We start from the raw sequence: 14731 nt of genomic DNA, 5'->3' as shown, positions 1-14731 counted from the left end.
CATGGAGTCTTGGTAGGAGAGTCTGGCGGTCACTTCCGCTGTCCTAGAGGACTTCTCCATGCTCAGGACTCCTCCATGCTCCAGTCACCTCTGTGGACAGGTTCGCCTCTCTGGAAGCTGGTTTTCCAGGGAAATGAATAACCAAACAGAAACAGAAGGCTTAATTTAGTACCAAAGGTGGGGGTGGGGGGAGATCTCAATGGAGAATGCTTAAAAAGAACGCACAATGTTTTTAATGAGAAAAACAACCTTCAGTACAGTTCAGTTTTATTTTAACACACATATGTACACAGGGACAGCCAGCACATTTAGAACCTGTTAAGTGGCGTCATCAAGAGGCATCTCAAGAGGCAGACGTTTTGCTTCACGTGCTGGACACAGTGAGTTCAATCATCACGTTTTCATACAGGTGTCACGACGCGGCATCCTGAGCTTGGACATTACCAATGAAGCCACGCACATGTCTCTACGTTTACAAGGACAGGTCCAAGTACAGCGCCAACAAAATCAATAAGACACCAAAAGCGTACGCTGGGATGACAATATAAAGTTGACCTCAGTGCTGAGACGTCTGAGCTGTGATGGAGTTTGCAGCTGTGGTTGTTCAAAGAGTCAAGGAGAAATTTGTGGGAACAAGAATGCACATGTTAGTGTAGCAGTTAGAGGTGACTGTCCAACCAGCAGACACCGTCCACCTCGGCGTCCTACGACAGTTGTGTTCTGCTTGCCAACAGTCACGGCTGTCTCTGCAGCCGGGGTGTGCGGCTGGCTGAGCCCCTGCCCAGGTCCTCACGGCTTTCTCTGAAACCTCCGTGGGGTGTGCGGTCTGTTCTTTGGGGTGGCCTGCCCACAAGTCTCACACCTTCCTCCTGACGCAGTGAACGTTTAAAAAAAAAAAAAAATCTCTAAGGTATACCTGTACTTCATCATTCCAAAGCAGCTTTGTAGTCTAGAATAAATTAATCATTTCAGTTCATAAGGTAAACACGTATTGGGTATTTGCACTGAAGACTCAGGAAACCGCTGGAAAAATGAGAGCCCCCCCGTGTTCTCCTCGGTTTTTCTGTCTATGTAGGACACAACAGCACACTCAGCAAATCAACCAAGTCTGCATTGTATAGTTATTAGTTTCTTCCTGGGAAGCTATGTATATAATCTTTATAAACACAATGTGCATGCATGTGCCATAAATTCACTTTTGAAGAACACCTAAAGTCTAAAACCGAGGTATAGGATGGGTTTGCCATCAATAGATATGACATACTTCTTATCGCTATGAAAGAGGTGTTCTAGGGGACTTGACTTCCTAACATGTTCCTTAGAAATCTGTTTCAATAAAGTAACAGCTGTATTTGTTCCTGGACTGTGATCATACTCTTTTTCATAAGAACTCTGGAAACCTAGGTTTTTTAAAATTAGATGCTCCCTTTATTACTTTGGTTCATTTGTAAACTTCATATTTTTTTTTCTGAATTTGATAAATCATTTGCTATATTTTTATATTTAATAAACCATTTTGCCTGATTAACCAACCAATCAACAGCCAACCAGCCAAATTCCCAACTATATACAGATCAAGGTTGTTAGGAGCAAGTCATCCAAAATATTATTTTATGGATTTTTTTCCCCATTACTATGAGCAAAGAACCAGCATAATCTGACAGAAGGAAGAAAGTGCCCTAGTTAAAGTTTACTTAGAAGTGTGCTGAACACCCTCACTGCAGTGCTTGTTCAGACTGACTGAGAGCCCCCACAGGTGTACATACAGCCAGCCCTTCGTGTACTCTGCCATTTTATACCAGGGACTTGAGTACACATGGACTCTGGTATCCTCAGGGGTCTTAGAACTGACCCCCTGCAGATACTGAGGGTGACTGTATACTCCCGAATGCCTGTGCCAAAGTTAATAATTTTCTAGGATGCCTGTTTAAAAGAAATGTTGTCGTGGTTTTCCTTTAACTGGTCAGCAGTGGTTTGAAGGCTGAATTGTAACTATTACATGACAGCTGACACATGGGAACTGCAGGTCTGTGAGGTTTCTGGAAGGAAGGGGTAAGCTCTTTCTTAAAAAGATCTGTAGCTATAGACACAAGAATCTTCTTTTCAGGTATATGCTATGCTTTCAAACTTGGTTCTTTATTACCAAAGTCCATTTCAGAGATTAGTTCTAGTGACTGGATAATTATATTAACTAGATCTTTAATAGTGATGATTTTGATTTTTAACTAGTAAATATAGCATCACTTGAGCAGGCTATGAGCATTTTAGAAGGCTGGGTGTCCAGGAAACTATTCTCCAGGAAAATCTGTGTGTGTGTGTGTATATGTGTATTTTCTCACTAATCTCCAATTGGTTAGTTGTTAATAGAGAAGGTAGTGGCTAAACCCTAGGAAATTGGATTGAGTAATTTCCGAGCAATCTCCCAGAAAGGAAAAAAAAAAAAAGAGATCATGTAAACACAGAATCCTTCTGGTAAAGGATAGCATCTTTTAGGAAATCCAAAGGAAAATAGTATCAATGATTAGGACTGCCACACGACCATAAAACCCAATGTCGGAACGACCAGGTCCCCACCGCGTTTGGAGGTGGGGTTCAGTACTCGGAAACCGTTGATCTGCGCTGGCAGTGCAATCACAGTGGTTATTGATTTTTGGGCTCCCGGCGCGCCGAGCAACAGGACCGCCAGCCGCCCCTCCCGGTGCGGCGGTGGGGGGAGACAACCTGGGGACAGGACGGCCGGTCCTGCGGGGCCGCGGGCTGGAGGACACAGACCCCGCCGCCGCCCTGATGACCCCGGCACGGGGTGGGGGGGCGGGCACCGAGGGAGGGGGGCTCTGGGCTCGGAGACCTGGAGGGCGGAGCTCGCGGACCGCAGCCCTAGACCATGAAGCGGTGCTCCTTGCCGTCGTGGGCCATGAGGATGACGTTGCGGTTCGAGGTCCAGATGAGCCGGGCCAGCCGCAGGGCGTTGTGCGAGCCGGGGGAGGCGGGCTGCACCGGGGGCACCTGGTAGGTCTTGATGCAGCGCAGCTGGGGTGCCGAGTTCAGCATGCCGATGCTCCCCAGCAGGGACGTGTTCATCTGGGGGGGACAGAGGGGCACGCGAGTCACCGAAGGGGCCGCTTCCCCTTCACTGCCATGGGGAGGGGTCCGAGGGACACAGCCCTGCGGTCACCTTCTCCTCCTTCAGGGCACTCAGGATCAGGTAAGGGCTGATTCCCAACCTCTGAAGGGCTCCTGCTGCTGCTGCTGCTAAGTCACTTCAGTCGTGTCCGACTCTGTGTGACCCCATAGACGGAAGCCCACCAGGCTCCCCCGTCCCTGGGATTCTCCAGGCAAGAACACTGGAGTGGGTTGCCATTTCCTTCTCCAATGTGTGAAAGTGGAAAGTGAAAAGTGAAAGTGAAGTCGCTCAGTCGTGTCCGACCCTTAGCGACCCCACGGACTGCAGCTTTCCAGGCTCCTCCATCCATGGGATTTTCTAGGCAATAGTACTGGAGTGGCTTGCCATTGCCTTCTCCAGAAGGGCTCCTAGTGTATTTGAAATTGATCTGATGCTATTATAGAAAATGCATAAATCCAGAGAAATTTTACCTGCTGGGTAGAACTGGACAGCAGGAAAGCCATCCATCTTTTTTTTCTTCTTTTAATGGCACTACCTGCTGTGGCAGGGTTGTCCCCATTTTTCTTTGGCTGCGCAGCATGTATGATCTTAGTTCCCCCTCCAGGGATGGAACCTGTACTGCCTGCACTGGAAGTGCTGAGTCTTAACCACTGGATCTCCAGGGAAGTCTCCCCCCACCCCCATCCATTTTTATGAAGGGAGCTAAGCGATGCATTTTAATAAAATGGTTCAATCAGACAGTACTTGGAAACTGCGGGTATTTCAAATGGCAGGGTTTTCTGGTTCTTTAGTAATAGTGCTTCCCGCACCCTCTGAATAATGAGCTCCAAAGTCAAGTCTGGGGACTTAGTTGGAGAAAACGAAGTGAAGTTAAGCAGCAGACCGAGGAACAGGTGAACCAGGTGGAAAATCAAAGCTCACCCCTTCCAGCCCCGCCGACCGAACCCTCCCTCCGCACCTGCTTTAAACACATTCAGTTTCTGGAAAGCTCTAGTTTCTTTTAAAGGAAAAAGCAAGAATCAACCGCCTCTCAACACAGCATGTGGGGCCCACTGCTCTGCTGCTAGAGAGCACACTCTAATCTCATGTGCAGGGTGTGTTCCGTCAGTTGGTGACTTCTGCCTTCGGCCTAGAGTTTGAGGTTCTCTTCATCCATTCACACAATGGAACATCATGTGGACACTGAGGCTCATGAACAACTGTGCATTCAGGTCAAAGTGCTGAATGCTGAATGGCAGTTACCTAAGTGAACTGCCATCTGAGCGACGGAGTCTGATGAAACCTTTAGCTTCTAAATGTTGCCTAACACTTTTTCGGTATTCATCTTTTGTGCTACTGACATACAAGTCGCGTGGCAAACCCAAGGATGGTCAGGTCAGGAAAGCGGTCTTGGAAATAATCTTTTTCTTTGCACTGATCTGAGTGCCCAGTTCTTCTCTCCAGCAGCACCTCCACCTGCATGGACATGATACTAGGATTTGTGGGGAGCATGAGACGATGCTCCAGTGTGTACGGAGGGCTGGCATGGGACACCTGGGCAGCCCCTAGGACACCGAAGGTGTGTTATTGCCTTGCGTTTGGGTCACTGCAAAACAGAAGCCATTCCTTTCCCTGGCCCTTCTCAGCAGCAGGATGGTGTCAGGGGGTGTAAATCACACCATCTCTGGCAGGACGCGTGCAGGCTCCGCTGACATTTTCACAATTTAAATCATCTTGAGTAATAACCCTTTTAAGATGACTAATGTTACTGATTTTCCTGCATTAATAATAGTGCCGAACACAACACAGAGGTGAAAAAAAATCACTAGTGTACGAGGTCACATTTTAAAACCAAATGTATGATTATCATTAACTCTTTCTGTTAAGGGATGGTTAACATTTCAAGCTAGGCGGTACCTTCTGGCCATCTTCTAAGGGACTCTTTCCTTGTATTATTCTCTCCTTTTTCTAGAAACTCCATAAAAGATAAAAACCAGGGCCTTATTGCTTTCTGGAGATTCCCAAATAGTTTAAATGTGAATAATGATAGTGAGCTTGATTTGCTAGTTCTCACAGGTACAAAGGGTAACAGACCATCGTCATTTACTCCTCTTACAGAACAGATCCAAATGGTCCTGTAAAACCGCCGGTTAAAATGAACTCGCATCAACAGGCGTACTGTGATTTTTTTTTTTTTAAATCTAATTTCTCAGCTGATAAATAACTACAAAGTATTTTTCATTCTTTATGGATTTTCTACAAAAATGTGTAGGAGGCTTGATTTCTGCTGGTGGCTCAAAATGCTAGGGGCATCCAATAGGCTCAGACACAGCCTTATTTTTTAATTCCTTCCTTCAGCTTTAGCCACGGACAAGAACTAGGTTGAAGGCAAAAGGGGACAGGAAGAGAATATCTTATTGGAATGCGATGGATGGAAAGATTTACCCCCGAAATCCCATGATTATATCTGGGTTCTCCTTTTGAAAAGTTGAGCCGTCGTTCAAATGATTGATGGATGACTTTGGTAGGGTCTAACGGCCTTCCTGCCTCAGAACAGGGCTATGTGAAACTGCAGAGTACGTAACGATGATGGTAGGAAACAGCTGGAAAGATAAATACTCTCATGTTAACTATGATTTGCTGTTCTTCCGTCCACCCTTTTCCTACGATCTCTTCAAGGAACCCGGACTAGTGAGGGTGGGTGTGAATCTTCCCAATAAGTTCCACAAAAGAACCGTCACCAAAGCAGCTAGTCATTCTGTTGTTCAATACTAAGATTTTCTTGACCAGAGACTGGCTACAAATTATGCTAAAGTAAAGGCAATCTGAGTCTTCAATAAACGAAAACTCCATGGAATTATATTTGGTCACCTTAGCTCTTTTCTTCACTTCCAAGAAAATAAATCCTCATCGTGAACAATTCAAATCATAAAGAGAAGCATAAAAAAGAAAGCGAAGATCTCCTGAAATATCACTTTCCAGAGATAATCATTAACATTTTGGTAAACCTCTTTCTAGATCTTTCTAGATCTGTCCCCAGAAGGAGAAGTAGGTTTCAGGAATTTTACATAAACCAGCTCATATTAAAAGGCAGTTGGAGGGATTTCCCTGTTGGTCCAGTGGTTAAGATTCCATGCTTCCAATGTAGGGGATGTGGGTTCGATCCCTGGTCAGGGAACTAGGATCCCATATACTGTGCAGCCAAAATTTTTTTTAAATAATAATAAATAAAAGTCAGTTAGACGACCTGTTTTTTCATTCAACAAAACGTTGAGGGCAATCTTTTTATGTTAACGACTATAGATTTACATCATCCTTTTAAAATGGCTGAATAGTAGTTTGGAATGCACGTAGGATGAAACAAATGAAAGCACTACACATCTAATTTATTATTAGCATTTCCGGAAAAGGATACTTACTTGTTGGAGGGTGGTGGTAAAATTTAGGTGAGAGATTTATGGTTGTATTTCATTACAAAGCTCTCCTGGCTCAAATACCAATGGATACACTGAAGTGCAATATTCAAATAGCAGGAATATGTTGTTGGAGAATCGAAGAGGTTGAAAGATTGCCAAATTACATCATTCAGCAGCTGAGTATGTAAAGTAACTGAATGGCAACCGTAGCATTTTCTTTCCCTTTAAAAATAATGCTTCACAAAACCAGTTCTGAGAAGATTGTTTTCTGAACACATAGACGCGCAAACAGATGTAATTCATCAAAACAGGAAGTGTTTTAAGGCTGCTCTCAGTGTAAGTAATGCTGCATCCAAACCTCTCACTAAGTCTCACTTGAGCAATTATCCAACCAGTATTTCTCATTAACACTCATTTCTCAGCAAAGATTTTAATAGCTGATGGCTTTTGTAAGGCTCTGTATTAATAAGGCTTCATTAAGTTTTCAAAATATATTGCAGTGCATTTACTGGAATAATATAAAAGTATTGTCATACATCACCAGACCTAAACAATATGCATCTAAATAAATCAGCCAAGCCATTTGGGTAGAGCAGAGGTAGATCCAATACTGCTTTTTTGACTCTCTTTAATTCAAATAAAAACCCTGCTATGCTCCTGAAAGAGGTTTTATTGTATTTTCTTGAGAAAGGTGAAATGATGCTTCTGCGTCTTCTCCTAAGTTTTAAGACCAAGCTGGGTATAATTTAAGTAGAGAAGAAATGGGCTGAGTTTTAAATTCTGACATTGGGATTGGAGGCAAGAAAGATGTGGTGTTGCCTGGGCACTCTGTCTGCTGAACACCTACCCCTGCAAGTAACAGAGGGTGGCCCCTGGAGAAGACGTCTGGACAAAGGCAAGGAGCTGGGCCCCCTGCGGGCAGAGCCACACAGACAGACCCCCAGGGTGAAGGGCATCTGGTGAAGTCTGGGGCAACAGCACAAGCTGAAGTGGATGGAGGAAGGAGGTTATTTCAAAAAGATAGCGTCTACGGAATGATCTTGATCTCCAGCGGGCGGGACATGCTGACCATAATTCCATCAATGAGCCAGGCAGCAACTCTGATAAAAACAGAAAAGTATTCAAGGGAGGCATGAATATATCCAGACAGAACCCTCAAGATCTAGATAAGGGGGAAAAGGTTTACCACTTAGACATTCAGGAAAATACTGGGGAAAGTCTCACATCTGGTAAATTTAGGAGGTATTATATGAGGAATTGGGCTTCCAGGTGGCGTGAGCCATAAAGATCCTGCCTGCCAATGCAAGAGAGGCAGGTTCGATCCCTGAGTCGGGAAGATTCCTTGGAGGAGGGCATGGCAACCCATTCTAGTATTCTTGCCTGGAAAATTCCATGGACAGAGGAGCCTAAAGGGCTATGGTCCATGGGGTTGTAAGGAGTTGGCCAAAACTGAAGCAACAGCATGTATGCATGTATATAAGGAATTATATTTTCTTAGCAGGAAGAAAAATTGAACAACAAAATGGAGATCTGTTTTTGTTTATTCCCAAGAAGAAAGCACAGAGCAAACACAAAGCTCTGAGAAAGCAGGGACCTGCCGCTTCTTGGTTCCAGGTCCCCAAGGCTTAGCCGGGCACCCAGTGCTTCCATACCAGCTATGTGCCGGATGAAGGGAGTTTCACAAGAACGCACCTCTGGAGTTCAAGAGAATGGGAACGAGGGGAAATGTGTACCAAGGGCATCAAAGTACAGTCAGCGTCAGGGACCAGCGTTAGCAGAAAGGAGCAGCTGGCCGGGACACTGTCTGAAGAACTGTTCATGGACTCGCTGTGCGATTTCACTAAAATACTGTGCGTCCTGTGGTTACCCAAGGCGCAAAATGAAGACTGGGTGACATCTCTAAGGAAAAGGGTTTAATAGGAGCCGATTAATACGCTGGAGATACATTCTGGAGGAAAGGACAATGAGAAAATAACCTGGAAAACTAAATGAGATGAAGAGTAGGAAAAGCCTGGGACAGATTTGGTAGTTGTCATGCTTTAATGGCATGTTGTTAATTAAGCAATTTATTGTATCTGTTTTACATGTTATTAGCTATTGATTTTTTAAAAACCATCCTCAAGTTGTGAAGTCTTGTTTAAACTTTTTTTTTTTTTTTTACCTTTCAAAGTGATGCACTGCATCTCATAAAACATACTTGCATCCCAGGATAGGCAACAAAATTTTAAGTTAACTTGGGGGCGGGGTTGGAAATGTTTAATTTTTTTGTAATTATCAGGAGTAAGGTACTTAAAAAGAAGATGGGATGGAGATTAATCACTGAGGATGAAACAAGTTCTATTATAAAGCTCAGCTGCCTGAATTAATATTCATTCATCATTAAACAGAGGTATCCTCGTGTACTGCCAGTCAATGGTGCTCAGATTTTTGAAAATGCTTTAATAGCTTGGGGATGAAGAGCATCATGTGTGGAATTCAGAACACAAGTGAAAATGGAAGAATGCAAATGGAGCATGAAGTTACTACGAGGCTGCCTCTCCCCTAAACCCTATGCCTTGTGGTCTGAATGCCTTGTGTAAATTAACAGCCTGAGCAGAGGTCCCCACTGCTCCGCCCCAATCCTCCCAGGCCAGTCATTTACCTTTAAAGGCACCTCCGTCTCCCCAAACGCCCACCCCTCCCTGCCGGAACCCCTGGCCTAGCGCCACCATGCCTCAGCTCAGGTGGTGCTGTCTCTGTGAAGCCAGGCCGCAACCTCACTCCCAGGCTCCCCAGGACTGTAGTTGCTTATTGACTTGTGTCTCCCTCAGACTGAAAGCTGTGTGAGGGCAGACCCCACCTCCTTCTGGGCTGCTAACTGTGTGCTCAGTAGACCCTGCGTGCCCGCAGCTGGCCCATCAGCAGCAAGCAATAAACAATTGAAATTTGTTGAAAGAAGGAAGGGCGGTCACGAGGAGGCCTTGTGAATCAAGGCCTTGGGGAGCAGGGAGCCTCCCCCAGCAAAAGCGGATCATGCAACAGACGTCAAGACCCTGTAGCATCTATGCTTACCTGCCAGAAAGAAATGTGGCTGTCCGTGTTCGAGTAGGTAGCAAGATACCGTCCATCCGGGGCAAAGGCCACTGCAGTGATTGGTCCCTTGTGTCCATGGATTGTCTGAAATAAAATTATGAGTTGTTCACTGTATGCACTGCACAGAACTATTGCACCGAAACATGTAAATACATTCAAAGTTGAACAAGTTATGTCATGGATACTAGAAACTGGTAATATTCTCTATTTATAAACTTGTTGTTGTTCAGTTACTAAGTCATGTCTGGCTCTTTGTGACCCATGAAATGCAGCACGCTCTGCTTCCCTATCCTTCACTGTCTCCCTGAGTTTGCTCAAACTCATATCCACGGAGTCAAACTTAGCGTAGAAAAAGAGGAAAAGCAGCTGAAGTTCTCTCACTGACTCATCCAGGGGCTCTGACCTTGTTCTGTGGAGTCCACCTGCTTCCTACTTGGGAAGATATAGCATGAGTTCAAAGGAAGAGCAGATACTAACAGGCAAGCCAACGTGCTCATCTGTTTATGTCTATTTGAGGGAAGAATTTTACAATTAATTAGGAAAGTTAAAAATAAAGTTAAAAAACTGATCAGCAAATCTATCCAGGAGCTTCATCTGTAATGAAAAACAATCAAAGCTCTATCACATAACATCTCTGCTCTGGAAGGAGTCAAAAACAATCATTTCAACCCTTTAATAATTATACATTTTTCACATTTTATGCTTCATTTCCCACCAATTACACTGTGTTTAAATGCATATGGCCACAATTAGTACACGTACATGCACGCGTGTGCTGGAGGTTTGAACACACACATAAATCAAATGCCATTAAAAACAAGTTAACAGGGATCATTTTGAGCCTCTGCCAAACAGCTATCATTGATTTAATCACAAATTTAAAAAAAAAAGAATGATGGGGTATTTTAGACTCGGTCTCCGAGTAAAGATCTTTACTAACAAAAAATTACACTCATGTCTAATGATATTAATAGTTACCGAAAATACTGGGATACTAAACAAATTAGCATAACATTGTATTAATGTATCTGCACAAATCGTTAAAGGCTGTGTCTCCACTACATGAACCAAATTCAGTCTGGCTACAACTGGAGGTTGATCGCCTCTCTTGGTCTAGAAAGGATGGGGAAATATGTTCCCTTAAACTAAGGCAAACCAGGAAGGTTTGTTTCCACCTGCATCTTGAGTCTCGGTGGGCGCAAGTTCACCGGGCGATTCAGCGACCCCCTCCCGCCCTGCCTTCCACACCCAGACTGTAAATTCCAGCATGGCTCTCCTCACAGGTCCCATCTGAGGGATTACAACGAGGAAGGGAGAAAGGCGACGGGGATGGGGACAATCGTGTCCCTCTGTGCTTTCAGCTTTTGCTCTTTCCTGTCATTAGACAAGGCGCTGTGGGGATCCAAAATAATGCCTGTTTTCCACACTCGGGAAACAAATGTCCCACTGGTAGCACTGGGCTCTGGGCTGGCAGAGGACACTCTCTGAGGCAGACTGCCTGCCCTGCGCTTGGGCTCCACTGCTCACTGTGGGCCCTGGGGCAAGCTATTTACGCTCCTTAACCTTGAGCGTACCCACGCCAACAAAGCAGAGACAGTGACAGCGATGGTGGTGGTGGTGATAATGGTATCGATGATTCCTACCTTGAAGAGCTTTGTGAAGATTAAACGAGTTCGCACACGCACAGCCCTCTGCGTGGCACATAATAATTCAATGAATACTGAATTCAATATTTGTGCTGCTCCTCTTTTAAAGATGACCAGTTGTACGTACTTAACAGTTGCTAAGAGTAGATCTTAAATGTTCCCACCACAAAGAAAGAAATGGTGGTTGTGTGATGGCAGGGAGGTATTAGATAATACCAGGGGAGTAACCATATTGCAATATAGAAGTGTATCAAATCATCATGTTGTACACCTTAACCTCACATGCTATATGTCAGTTATATCTCAGTAATGCCAAAAAGAGACTAGACGAATGTAAGCAATCCCATAAATCATTACTCGAGTACTCCATTTAATGAAAAAATAAAATAAATAGCCCTAATCATATATGAAACCAGATTATAGCTATATTGGGTTTGGCCTGCAAAATGATTGCAAAATTATTTTCTGAGCCTATACTCTAATTCATCAAACATCGTTTAAAATCAAGATTTCCAGCCTCTCCTGAAATAGCCCAGAGACCTCCACTCCGGCCACCCTGGGCCTGTGTTTGCCCCCGACACCCTGGGCCAGGCTCAGCCGAGGGGGCCCTGTGGCCTTGTCGGCATTCGCTCTGATGTCACCAGTCCCAGCCCTGACTCACGTGGGCCTGGGTATGCAACCCCCACTGCCTGGCCCCCTTATTTCCTGCCTGGTCCCTCATGGCATGTAATGCCACCTCCCTATTTAAAATACTTGACTCAACATAGCTTCTTCGACGCACTGGGGTCCTGGCCTGCATCTAAAGTGTGAGCACACTGAGCACTCAGATAGAAGCTTGCCCTGCTTGCAAATCCCCCCTCCCCAAAAGCCCAACTCCGTGTGGAGGTGGATTCACCCCTCCTCCTGGAGTCTGGGCCCCTAAATCTCAACACAGAATATTAAGCCTGCCTCGTTCCGAGGAGCATCCTTCCTTAACCAGCAACCAGAATGTGGTAGCAGATGGTAGCAGAGTGCAACAGTCTGTGGGGTGTAAACCAGCAGTTCCCGAAGGATGTACCAGCCCGACGGCCTCCTTTGTGGACCTCTCTGTGAGGCTGGCTAAGACGGCTCTGCAGAAAGCCAGACACACGGGCTCCTCGAGTTTCATATCGTATCTTCATGTGTGTGTTGAGTTGCTCAGTCATGTCTGACTCTGTGACCCTTTGGACTGCAGGGCGCCAGGCCCCTGTGTCCATGGGGTTTCCCAGACAAGAACACTGGAGTGGATTGCCATTTCCTTCTCCAGGGGATCTTCCTGACCCAGGGATCGAACTTGCGTCTCCTGTGTCTCCTGCACTGCAGGCGGATTCTTTACCACTGAGCCCTCTGGGGAAGCCTATTATATCTTCATCCTTTATAGTATTTAAAAGATCTACTTGAATACTTCTGTGTCAGTTGAAGACCCACTTCATTATGTTATCTAGTGTCTCTAACAGAAGATCCTATGAATTAAATTCATCTTGGAATCGTCTGCTAGGAAAATATTTATCTTTTCAGATAAATTTTGCTGCTTTCTTTTATCATGCAACGGTAAGGACATAATCTCACAAGTAACTGCTTTCCTGCCAGGAAACTCAGAGCTAAGTCTGAGCTCCTCCGAGCCGCCTAGTGATGAACACCCCCTCCTCATCTCACTAGTCCCAGTCCTGTTTTCCTTTATTATTGTTGTTGTCAAGATCAGGTGCTAAGCTTAACGCAGTAGTTTCTTTAAAGCCTGTTTTGAACAAAGGCGGGCTACATTTTAGATCAGAGCACATCAACACACACACACACAAGACCTGATCCTGCTAGATGCCCCACAGGCTGTCTTTCAAAGCAACACAGAGAAAAACCACTGGGTACTGCTGGCAGCATCAGCTGATGGACAGACCTGTAGTTGTATAAGAAAGCAAGTACCACTCATGGTAGCTCAGGAAAGTTCCCTGTTTTTAAACGGTCTGGTACATCTGGTGAGTTCACTACAATCTCAGCCTGGGAGATCTCCAGCCCCCAGTGCAATGGAAATGCTGCCCTTGCCTTTTGCTGGGGGGGTCTCTGAACATCTTCCGGACCGGTGCGGGCACCCCTTGATCTGACTTGAGCCTCCGATGTCTTTTGCTGGGGGTCTCTTAACTTCTCCTGGACTGGTGCGGGCGACCCCGAGCTGACTTGAACCTCCACTGTGGCGCGATGCAGCTGTGTGCAGATGGCGGGGAGCGCGAAAGCGCTTTGTGATTCCGCCCACTCAAGGGTTTGGGATCCTAACGCTCAAGTAGAAAGAACCTTTTCCCCAAACAACAGGTTTCCAAACAAAAGAAGGTTGGGTCTGCTTTTTTAGATGTGGGTGAGTATCATAGCCTGTGTGATAGGTTTTGTCAGAGAAATTGCTGTCTTAAAAAGACAGAAATGGAATATAAAGAAATTAATCTAATTCAAGAAGTGCTATGAACAATAAAAGAAATCAAGCAATTATCCCTGGCAGGAGACAAGAAGTTGAATTGTTAAACACTCTCCCCCGCTTTTGCTTATAAAGAAAAGGAACCGAGAAGCAGGATTAATAAGCAACAACGCTTGCGCGTGCCCAGCGGTCTTTAACAGGCACGTTCAGTGTGCCCCACAAAGGAGTATAATTAGCCCTGTCATACACGGCAGGAGAGACCCGGATTTCCAAAATGATTTGGTCAGCATCGATACAAACTGGTACGGTCTAGAATATTCTCTTGAAAACTGCTGTCTCTTCCTGGACTTCTTGAGATTCAGCTTCCGAATGACAAATCGGAGAACTGAGACCAGTTTGCAGGACTCGACTGCACCCACTTCACAGTTGGAACAAGACCAGAGAGGACACCGTGCATCGATTTCCAGGCCTCCTCACTTTTTTCAAGGGGAGGGAAAGAGCCCAGGCAGACAAAATTTCCTACTTTTAACGTAAATTCTAAAGAAAGGATGTCCGAGAGTAGGTGCAATTTTGCTACCACAAATACCATCACAAGGGAAAGATGCTGACTGACCCGTGTATTTTAGATAACATTTATTAAACTAAAAAAAAAGAAAAGAAAGAAAGGACTTTGAACTTCACAGCCCCAAGGTCTGCCAGGCCTGAGAGGGAAGATGGCCGTCCTGCTCACAGGCCTTCTTGGGGAGCACAGGGCCAGCTCTGGGGGAACCGAGGCAGCTGCAATTTGAGGGTGACTGCAAGGCCCGCTGAGCTGTGTGTCCCCAGGGGGCTGCGCGTGGTCTCTGAAATTCCTATGAATACAACTGTGCCTTTGGTTGAGGCATTTTCCCTGGCCTGTGCCCTGGCAGAGAGCAAACAGGACCAACTTGCTCTCATGAGGTACCGGTACAAGCGTGGCAGAGGCCTTGAGCTCAGGGCAAGGACGGATGACGCGTCCCTCTGTGTACAGAGGCAGGAAACAGCTGGAGACAGGGGAGTGGGCGCTTAGGAAGTAAGGATAAGCTCCAAAAAGGAGAGG

General features: G+C 45.5%; 1 protein-coding gene across 5 annotated transcripts in view; it reads right to left on the bottom strand.

Moving 5' to 3' along the window:
- Positions 1 to 250: 250 nt before the first annotated feature.
- The window catches only part of WDR7 (WD repeat domain 7), a 345084-nt gene continuing 330603 nt past the window's right edge, over positions 251 to 14731 (bottom strand). For 2 of the 5 annotated variants that reach the window (XM_055417425.2, XM_055417426.2), the window contains 2 exons: positions 9571 to 9675; positions 251 to 3081 (listed from right to left, as the gene is read on the bottom strand). In XM_055417425.2, the coding sequence (XP_055273400.1) occupies positions 2878 to 3081; positions 9571 to 9675 (309 nt within the window). In that variant the 3' untranslated portion in view covers positions 251 to 2877. Of the gene's footprint in view, positions 3082 to 3514; positions 7620 to 9570; positions 9676 to 14731 lie in introns of those variants that run through there. The other 3 variants (XM_055417429.2, XM_055417428.2, XM_055417427.2) reach the window with 3 other exon arrangements.

The sequence above is a fragment of the Moschus berezovskii genome, chromosome 28, assembly GCF_049115385.1.
Source record: "Moschus berezovskii isolate FMDL1 chromosome 28, NW_MosBer_1.0, whole genome shotgun sequence".
NCBI classification, from domain to species: Eukaryota; Metazoa; Chordata; class Mammalia; order Artiodactyla; family Moschidae; genus Moschus; species Moschus berezovskii.
The sequence above is the reverse complement of the archived record's forward strand: the minus strand, read 5'-3'. Positions and strand labels throughout refer to the sequence as shown.